The following is an 11008-nucleotide window of genomic DNA, read 5'->3' as shown; positions in this document are numbered from 1 at the left end:
ATCAATTTAGAAGAGACGGTAAATACATTAGTAGATATCCACTAATTTAAATTTTAAAATAATTAATGATGTGATATTATTGATATTAAAATTTTCTATGATAAGTATTTAATTTTGGAATTAAATAGTGTTGAAATTGTTAAATTGACTTTCCTAAAATCTTGCACACCCCCAAAAAAAAACTAAAATTACGATCCTGGTCAGTGCTTCTTGGCGACAAATGATAATGCTCGCAGTACAAACCTATAGTATATGATGGGTAGGTAAATATAGTTGAGTAATACTAATGTCTAGTAGCATTTTCCATCTTATAAGTTACACAATATTTAACAGTAAAAATGAGGGACGCGCGTACGCAGTCCCGGCTAACAAAAATTATGCGTCCGAAGTATCCACATTACGGATACTCGCAGGGATCACTGACTCTGACTCTGTATGCAATGAGCCAGCATCTCCCTGAAGGAACCGCCTAAGTGATCACGGTTGACCTCTACACTTATCATAAAACATAAAACATGCTCTATGTTTGCTTAAACACTTATACACTGAACAGCATCTCCAAAACAGTAAACACTTGTAGGATACCGGAGACCGTGCCAGTCATCCAACGGTGACGGTAACCGATGACTGGTCCAACGGAATTTCAGAAAGTCTTGTCACACTATGGAAACATTTGTGAAATTTTCAGACGCTGTTACGTGCATTGACTGTTCAATAAACGCCGTCCGAAAACGTCACTTTATATGTAGCGCTCCCTATGACCCTATGAGTGAAACACTGCAGACGCATTTTCGTTCTTTTGTAGATTCTGAACGGAGCGATGCATGTAATGATTTTACAATGACGTGTGTCTTGTTTTTTTTTACTTTTAAATTAATACTTATGTCTTGGTCTAAATACTAGGCATATTCTACAAATAATTTATAGTAATTATATTTCAATAAGTACAGCGTCTTAAATATCCAGGTGCTCTATACATAATATATGTATATAAATTAATGTAAATATTGAAAAAAACTAAAAAGGTAATGGGGTGTTTTATCCATACTCGACCTCTTCCCCTGACCGTTTCACTAGCAATGTCGCTGCTACTTGGTGACAATGTTCGCTCCATTAAATAGAATTGTATTTATGAGAATTATTGTTTTAAATTATCAATCCTTAGGTATAAAAATTAAACATTTTATAATTTTTTATTGACTAGAATTGATAGTTTTTGAGATTTTGATACATTTTGTCAAAATTTCTTTTAAATACTTATGTCTATCGCCTATGGATCTTTAATATTTCTTAACTGCTATTATATAACTACTTAAGAGGAACCTAGTATTCAATTTTCAAGCTTTTTGACCCAGCTAATACAATTTTATTGACATTATTTTATAGAAGAAAACACTAACAAATTTAAAATTTAAAATCTCTACAAATAACTCAAAACTAGTTGTAATATTTTGAAAACTTGTAATGTATGGAAAATGATGAAATAAACATTTGGTGAAAATTTTAAGTACCTACGGGCTACGGTTATTAGTTTTTGAATAAGGACAAAATATGAAAATCGTTGTTTGACAATTTGTCAATTTACCGGTGAATATCCAATGTATATATAGCTCCCAAAGTTCGTAAAAATTAATTTGACTTTCCAGTAAACATTTTTTTATTAAATTTAGAAAAACATAAGGGGAATCTTGTATTAAATGTTCTAAGCTTATATATAAATAGAAAACATTTTACAAATTCCTAACTAAAAATATTTTCCAACTTTCGTGATTTTGATGAATTTTGTCGATATTTTAAATTCAGGCGCTCATAAAAATGGTTGTGGATTTACGCTCAATTTTTTTTCATTTCCACTAACATCAACTTATATCACTTATGAGGAACGTCGTATTCCATTTTCAAGTTTTTTGACCGAGCGAAAAATGTTATATCGACAATTATTGTTAAAAAAACTCTTAAAACTTAAAATTATCTTAAGGCCTATAAATAGCTCAAAAAGAGTCTCAAAATTTTGAAAATATTATGGTGCATAGAAATTGCTAATATAAACATTCAGTGAATATTTCATCTAAATTCGATTTTATTTTTTTACTGGAAAACTGGTTTTGCGTAAAAATCTCAGTGTTTCCTTAATTATTTGTTTTCTTCTCCTGATACTTTTGAAAACTATTGGGAATTTTTACTTTTGATCCCCCAGAGTACCAACTAAATTCACTTTCCTACGAGGAAAGATGTTGTTGAAGAAAACTTAAGCATTTTTAATGTCCCAAAAGGTGATGGGTGATGACAGACACAAATAAAAAAAAAACATAAATCCATGTAAAATCAATACATTCGTTGTTCCACTCAGAATCTAAAATAGTTATATTTCTATACCGAATTATTTATCTTTTAATGTGATATTATATTATCGCATGTCGTCGATAGTTATTTACTATCAGATTCCATTTGTATTAAACCTCGGCTGCAAAACCATTATCCGTTGATGCCTAGTACAATGATTAATCAAATATTCAAGTGATATCCAAGGCCGAGATGGCGAGAATCCAAAGACGTGTTTTGCCGTTCTAGTTGCCTAAATTTGAGTTTAAAAAAAATATTTATCTACTATATGGTAAATAAATATTTTTTTATTGTAATACATATGTATAGCACAATATTATATTAATAAATTAATAACTCGCGTACCTACTAAATTTATGAATAGGTACGCAATGCAAAATATGTATTTGTAGACACAATATCTAAAGACAATATTCTGGACTAATAAAAACCAATTAGCTTCAACCGAATCGGTAATCGAATAAATAACTTCCTGGGTAGGTATTCGTATTTTAACCTACCTAGAATAGCGTGTAGACATAATGTATAATTTATTGTTATAGTGATATTATTATAGTAATAGGTAATAGACCATATTACCTATTACTCTAAACATAATATCAATTCTGCAGTAATACTGTTGTTCCCTATTTATACAAATGATACTCAATTCATAAATAATAATATTATACCTACATCATATATAAATTATTATGTATATCTACGTATGTGTTTAGTTATAATCGTTGTACAATGGGTGTTAATCTGATATAGAATTTCGATATGAACGTCGAACATATTAAATTATAATTATTAATTTACATAATTAGATAGTACATAATATTATACTGTAGTCCTGTACTATTCGACTACACTATATTATAGTGACGTACGCAGGGGAAGGCTAACGATCTGAAGCCCCCTCCCCCATTTCCATTATATTGTTTTTTTTTATAAAAATATATATTTATCAAGTTTCAACTGTATATTTAACTAGTAAACTAGTAAACAAGGATAAAAATTCTTATACGTCTTATAGGATTAGCTAAGCCTACATAAATACAAATGGGACAGTATAGGATAACTGCTTTGTACAGTAGGTGTCAAGTAGGTCACTGTAATGGATTTGTTAAATTTAAATTGAATGACAGATATAGGTACGTATATATAATATATATCATTGTATAAGAAAAACGAATCTGAGTAGCCTAGGACCTAGAATATTTTATTTTATTTTTTATTGGTTTTATTTGTAATAATAATATAGGTAGGCAAGTTGAATTATTTTTGCAAAAAACATTGTATTTGCATAAATTGCATATTTTCCTAAATTAACCTAAAGGTATCCTCTCCTACTCCTCTCCTACTCCTAAGGTATCAACCTAGTTACCAAACAACATTTTTGAAAAAAAATTATATTTTTTACTATTTATATCGTTTCAATTTGTTTATTGTTTTGAATAACGACGTACATTTTTTATTTCATATTCTGAATCAGAATTTTATTTGTAGTATTTCGATACATAAAATTTAAATTTTAGACAAGTACCTATATAGGCTATAGCAGGGGTCACCAACTAATTTCTATACGATGGTCCGTTTTGAAACTTAACAAACTTCCCGTGGTCCAAAACACATTTAAATACCCAATGACTATTTTCACACATTAACAATTAATAACAATCCTACTAAATTGTAATAAAATACGTACTTTTGAAACTCTTAATCATAGTTTTTTGACATACGATAACGCAGCGGCGCAAGCGTCGAACGTTACTGACGTAGGTACCTATATCAGTCAACTTCTCGAAATTATTTTTTTGCAGTTATGGGCTTTCAACGTAACGCTCGGTGAAGGAAACACGTATATAAATATATATATGTATACCATAGGTACTCACAATATTGGAAAATATTTTTATTTGTCATTTATTTAATATAAAAATGAAATGTAAAATCTATATTACATATTACGCAGCCATTGGAGTCCGTGAAAAATGTGTCTGAGGTTCGGATTCGGACCGTGATCCGCCAGTGGGTGATCCCTGGGGGATAGTATAATATAGGTTGTTACTTGCCTTTGTACAGGGGGTGGGGGGAAATTGTTAGAGGGAACTTCCCCCTCTCCCAAAAAAATTTGATGGTAGGTTTGTATCTTGTATGTTTATATTATGGTGGACGTAGTGGCTGGTAAAAATGTTATAACTATATTATAAGTACAATATTGTGCGATTAACTCATAACGATTAATTATAGTAGATGGGTGATGGCTGGTTAATTTCTAAGTTTGTCCCCTGTAAAAATAAATTGATTTTGCACCACTGCTTGTTATAGTAGAACAGTAGGTACCTATAAAGTTTTGATGAGCGGATGAGTAGTGAATCAAAATTTAACCACTGCACTTCACCCATGTAACTTGAAATACCTCGGTACTAAGGTACTTATAAATTATAACTCAGAAACTACTTGTCCAAAATTGAATTATTATGTATCAAAGTACTACAATTAAATAATGATTTTGCTTTGCAACAAAGAATTTAAAATGCACATTGACATTAAAAAAGTAAAAATATTATTTTATACTTGTATAGGATAATAGATTGCTAAATTCAGATATGCTTATTGCTTAATACTTACTTCTTAAAGATTGACTAAAATTACTTTTTAACAACAATCATATTATAACAAGTTAATAACAATAATATATTATTTTCTTCATTTTGTGAAAGAGGATTTCAACTAGGTACTTTTAAATTGTAATACCTATTATATAGTACCTAATTATATTTTAGTATATTTATTTTGTGGAGTTAACTACAAATTATAACTGTTCGGAATTTTAAATTTTATAAAATTCCCATTTCCTATACGCTATTCTAATATCCAATATAATGCATTTCACAAACTATTATAAATAAAACGTATTATTGTGTAACAGCTATATTTAGCATATTAGTTTCAAAATTGAAAGCTGAATCAGATTCTTTTTACAATAATTCTGAATTTAATAGTTATAATCTTATAAATATAAATTAAAATACACGAATTTGGTAAGGTTAGTACTGAAATTAAAATAAAATGGTATAATACATTTTAACACAATATATCATATAATTTACTCACACTCATACTCATAAGTCATAATATACATTCAATAATAATAAAATATATCAGACAATATTTTTATTAAAATTATTTTAACCAAAGATAAGTCTCATAGATTAAACAATTTAAAGAAACAAAAAAAAAACATTAAAAATAATTTGTAACATTTATATATCAACTTTAAAATGATTAATAATTATAATAAATTAACGTATAGGATTAAAAATAATCTTGAAATACACAATATATTTAGGATGAATGCTTTTATCAAATAGCAAAATAATATAATAAGTTAGATAAACATAAAAATTAAAAATAGTTAGACACACCAGTGAGTACTCAGTTTTAACTATAATTTAAATTTTTTACACACTATACCTACCACGGTTATATACTAGATATCTTAGTAGATAACCCGCTAACTATACAATATAATAAGACTGGTAACAATAATAAGTATTAACTATTTAGTACATAGAATTCAAAAACTAAATAGAAAATACTAAATAGCATTTTAGGTAAATACAATTTTGAGACAGAATTTCATTAGTTATAAAATACTAAAAATGTAACAAGTTAGATAAGCACCCAAAGAAAAATCATGACTTAAAGTTTATTTTAAATGTTTACTAGTAACCAAAACATACTAAATACTTGAAATTTAAAATACACTTTTAATACTAACAATGATAAAATATTTAATATAGAATAACATCTATACCACTAATTATTATTTTATAATATTAATATTGTATATTATATTACCTACTTGAAATTAATATTCTATAATTTATATTATGTTATTCAGGGAAAACAATAAATTTAAACATACACCCTGACTGGCACATTCAATTTTAAAAGGAAAATATATTATATTTGAAAATAAAAGCAATCTATTAAAGACCACAGACTTCTATACTAAACTAGATAAGCAGCTCGTATCATCAAATTAATTTTGTTGCGCCATTTCATTGGTTGGGAATTGGACATGGACATGACATTATGTATTCCATCGGTGTTTCGATATATTACATAAATAGTTTGCAATTTTTCCAACTTCAAACATGGTGGAGGAGTTTCAATTATTTTGTATTTGTTTTATTTAGAGTTGCTAATCTAGTAAGCTCATAGACAAATAAAAAATATTGTTTTATATGTCTATAATTACTTTATAGAAACCTGTGTTAGACACATCAAATATTTACATGGATACAGATTTTAAGGAATTAATTTCTCTTTGGATATTATTCCTAGCCACTGATTCATATTTATCTCTGTAGAACTTTGTTGCATATATGTTAGGAATTTGTAGAAAACTTTCAAGAACCTGTCAACATAAAACAATATTTATACATAAAATAAAATGATATCACCACCAAGTGCGCCCAAAGGATAAAATCCCACCCGGAGCAAGATAAAAGTAACTTATAAATTATATTCTAATATTAGTTATAGCAATATTGATAAGTACATGCAGTTAAAAATTCCCAGGGGGGAAACAATGGTCCCTTTGGCACGCCCATGATTAACACGACACAGTATTATAATGTGTTTATAATTTACCTTTATACGTAATTCTTTATAAGTTTCTTCATCAAGAAAAGCATATTCTTCTCGAACGTGATTTGTGTATTTTTCATAATCAGCCGGTCCCATACCTAGAATGGCCATGTCTACATCCAAAAAGTAATGTTTATCCTCACATCCATAGCATCCTTCAGTTTTATGTTCTTCTGTACTATTAGTTGCACCAACTTTTAATAATGAAATAACATTGTCACACAAAACTGTATCCTAGAAAAAGAAAATACACAATGTTTTAAAGTCAAAAATACATGCGTATAAATTGAATATAGTTACTAATATAGTTATTAATAATATTTTACCATATTAAGTTTTGATTCTTCAGAGAACCTTCGAAAATGATTGATATTGTCTTCACTGCAGTCGGCTAACTTAGGGTCATATTCAAAACTAAAAAAAGTTTAAAAAATTGTTATATTTTCAATCAAGACTTCAGTGTTACAACTTACTATCGAAATATTATAGCTAAAATTACTGCATTTGGATTTTTTACTAAGCTTCTGGCCGTTTCAAATTGTTGCAAACAGTCGTTCAGATCATCCAGACCATGACACCGTCGGTCAGGTGCACTGTAGCGATCCACCAATGCTCTCACCCAGACATCTCTGACTGATTCGTGCACGTCATTCGACAGTGAACCATTAAAATATTTTCTCAACATTGTGAAGTTTCCTAATCAAACAATGAACAAATGAATAAATAGATGTGAATAACACAGTAGGGACAGATAGATTCACACACTCTTTTAGCACTCAGCTGTGCTGTATACTTGTTAAGTTATTGATTTTTCAGCATAAAGAAAATTTAAACTATTTGGTAGAATCTCTCACAGTAAAACCCACGAACGTCGATTTTCTGTTTTCTTTCTTTTTTATCGGTGTTAGTTTAGAAAATATTTGGTACCTATGAAATATGAATTATGAAAGTATGAGACTGCAAAATTCGTGAAAAAATAGAATAATAATCGAAAGTTTAAAATTAAATTTCATTTCTTTTTCGTAAAAAGGCTATTGTAGCATATTAGTTGTAACGACGTTGGTTACACTGTAAAATGTTATCAATCAGGACATATCACAAAATCAAAATTAAAAACAAACGACAAAGATTTTTAAAAAAATTACATTTTAATTTTTAAATTTTTATAATTTTTAGTACCTATCGCTATATTGCAGAATAACAGTTAACGATCAACAGCAATGATGACAAAACAATAATAAATAATTGTGAATATATTTGGAAATTAATATTGTATAGATATATAAATTATAATAACTGAGCACTTTTAGTAATAGTTGAGAGTATTATTTTCTCCAAAACTGGTAACACGATCAATAATGCCATGAACTTGGCTTGGCCACTACTGATCGTTGTCCAACTGACGTTCTGTGTACATTCAGCGCAGCCGTCTACGGGGAAAACGACCATCTATGAAACAGAATGTAAACATCTACGAATGGGCCAGTTCATGTGCCCCGATGATGGGTACGAATTCATCGACCCAGAGACACAGCAGTTACGCGGGTGCACCAAAGACAATGTTGCTCAAGGTTTTGAATAACTCGATACATTTGATATTGCTTAACCAATGTCATAAAACTAAATTATATAATAAAAAATTTTTGTTTAAGTTCGGTGTAAAGCAAGCGACGGTATTGTGTGTTTAGAAACCAAAAATTCGACATTTTGGAAAGAATTTCCATGTAAATGGACGTGAGTTTATATTGTTCTGTGTCTCAACTAATCATTTTACTTAAAATACCTTACTATAATTTGTATTCTAGCAATGGTTACCATTATGACACAACACTGTTATTGTCCATTTTTCTGGGCATGTTTGGCGTGGACCGTTTCTATCTAGGTTACCCGGCAATTGGTCTACTGAAACTATGCACACTTGGGTTTATGTTCATTGGCCAGCTGGTCGATGTAGTACTTATTGCAACACAAATTGTTCGTCCGGCTGATGGATCACATTATATCATTCCTTATTATGGTCCTGGCATTAACTTTATACTCATGGACAACGAAACTTACAGACAACCACAAGATGATTGGTTTGTTGATCATAATGAACTATAAAGTGTTATAAAATTTACTTTAAGTATCTAGATTAAGTTTACTTACTATTATTGCCATTAAAGTTATGAGATGTATCAATTATTTTGTTAAAAAATGTATTTTATTTGATACCTAATTTATTAATTCCAAATTGGTAGGTACTACTATAAAAAAAATCATTTTTTTATATCTACCTATATTATATATTAAAAATAGTTCGGTGGCTCCAATTGTTACACATTCATATAATTTCTTGTTTCAAGTTTTTTTTTCTTTAAATAAGAAGTTCAATACAACAAAATATTTATAAAAGTAAAAAATAGTGGAAGTATGAATTCAACAAAAATTATGAAGAAATAGATGTTCAAATTTCTTGCCTAAAATGTATTCAACTATAACCCGGATTATTTATGTTTGAAATATTTCAACATTCTATACTTATATTTTTTTGTCTAACTGTATATTTTTGATAATTATCTATAGTAATTGATTTTTTTTAATGAATAATAAAATATATTTTTGAACATGCGATCTTTAGACAGTTGACTCATGCCCATTTTATACATACAATAATTATTAATTAATAATATAACAACTAAATTCTAAAATGTTATACATTTAAAAAAATTGAATTTTCTAAATCTGATTAATATTTTAATTTGTTATACAGGGTGGTTTTTAAGCATTCTCATCATATTTTTATGCTTAAATTTTTAAATACACATAGGATCATATTTTCGAATACTTGAGATTTTTCAAACCACTTAAGGATAATCCTGTGGAAATACAAAATTCTATTTTTCAAATAGGAACCCCCCCTTCTTTTTTCACATTTAATTATTCAGAAGGTATATTTTTTTTGAGAATTTTGATGTTAATTTCTTAATCAAAATTCAAACTACTAGTTTTTTGAATTTTATTACTTTATGTATTAAGGATAATATTTCTATGGTAATGGGCTAAGAAGATTTGGGGGCTTAGATGATTTGAACATTTTAGTAATTACTATTGATCTATCAATATAAATAATTTGTAAAAATGAACCAAGTATACCATGACAAATTAGATAAATATCTCATTCACAGTTATACTAGTTTTGAGCAGTACGCGCATCTCCTTCACCTCCGACCCATGTCGCAGTTCTCCACTTCTCATTGGTTGATTTTATTCTATGTTATATATGTATATATATGATTGATAGCCAGTAAGAAGTGGAAAACTACAATAAAGGTGAAGTAAAGAGTGGTAGATGCGTATCAAAATACTATGATAGCTATCTAATTTATCATGATGTATACTACATCTAATATTATGTATAATTTGCAGTTGAGAGGGGGGAGGCCAAAAATTCAGGAATTTGAAAATATGGTCTAGGTTTACTTGAAAATTCAAAATTTTAATAAATGTGTAAAAACACATGATTTTAGCCTTTAGGTTTAAATTGTAGTTATGTTAATGTGGTGTGATTACTTTTTCATTATAATAATTTGGTAATTAGAAAATTTAAAAAAAAAGCCTAACTTAATGACAAATGTAGCACGTTACTCAATATTTTCCACTTTGAAGAAAATGTATGAGTCATAAATATCTATTAACAAGTAACTATTAATTGTATATATATACCTAGTGGAAACTACGTAATTTTTACATTTTATTCGTTTCTATGGTGATAAACAAAGCGATAAGCAAAATCTGTAGGAAAATAAAAATTTCTGTACCCAGCTCAAAAACATAATTATGTTAAAAACGTAATTATCACTGTATAAATAATTACATTAGTTAGGAAAAATATTAAACTAGGAAGAACTTATGTTACAGAGCCGCATGATACATATCCCTTTTTAAACTTTTAAAATTTAAAAAAAAAAACAGAATTAAAAATGTTATAGTGGGTACCAGAAGAGTACATAAAAAAAAACCTTTACATTTGTCAATACAT

The 11008-nt window shown here is 28.3% G+C and overlaps 2 protein-coding genes and 1 non-coding gene across 4 annotated transcripts; 1 reads left to right on the top strand and 2 right to left on the bottom strand.

Annotated features, from left to right (window-relative positions):
• Positions 1–340: 340 nt before the first annotated feature.
• LOC132944024 (U1 spliceosomal RNA) lies at positions 341–500 on the bottom strand. Its single transcript, XR_009664404.1, has one exon. It is a non-coding gene; the product is annotated as a U1 spliceosomal RNA (small nuclear RNA).
• A 4990-nt stretch (positions 501–5490) lies between these two features.
• On the bottom strand, positions 5491–7985 carry LOC132942559 (uncharacterized). 2 transcript variants are annotated; one of them, XM_061011096.1, is made up of 5 exons: positions 7753–7985; positions 7461–7683; positions 7314–7401; positions 6991–7221; positions 5491–6754 (listed from the first exon to the last, which is right to left on the bottom strand). In XM_061011096.1, the coding sequence occupies exons 2-5, from the start codon at positions 7670–7672 to the stop codon at positions 6629–6631; spliced, it is 657 nt and encodes a 218-aa protein (XP_060867079.1). In that variant the 5' UTR covers positions 7673–7683; positions 7753–7985; the 3' UTR covers positions 5491–6628. The 2 variants fall into 2 exon arrangements, with proteins under 2 accessions (XP_060867079.1, XP_060867078.1); XM_061011095.1 differs by having other exon boundaries at positions 7461–7983.
• A 93-nt stretch (positions 7986–8078) lies between these two features.
• On the top strand, positions 8079–9198 carry LOC132942560 (TM2 domain-containing protein CG10795). Its single transcript, XM_061011097.1, has 4 exons — positions 8079–8234; positions 8298–8558; positions 8640–8721; positions 8793–9198. The coding sequence occupies exons 2-4, from the start codon at positions 8351–8353 to the stop codon at positions 9088–9090; spliced, it is 588 nt and encodes a 195-aa protein (XP_060867080.1). The 5' UTR covers positions 8079–8234; positions 8298–8350; the 3' UTR covers positions 9091–9198.
• The last annotated feature ends 1810 nt before the right edge of the window (positions 9199–11008 follow it).

The sequence above is a fragment of the Metopolophium dirhodum genome, chromosome 4 (assembly GCF_019925205.1).
Source record: "Metopolophium dirhodum isolate CAU chromosome 4, ASM1992520v1, whole genome shotgun sequence".
Taxonomy (NCBI): Eukaryota; Metazoa; Arthropoda; class Insecta; order Hemiptera; family Aphididae; genus Metopolophium; species Metopolophium dirhodum.
This window is presented reverse-complemented; position numbering and strand designations above follow the sequence as displayed.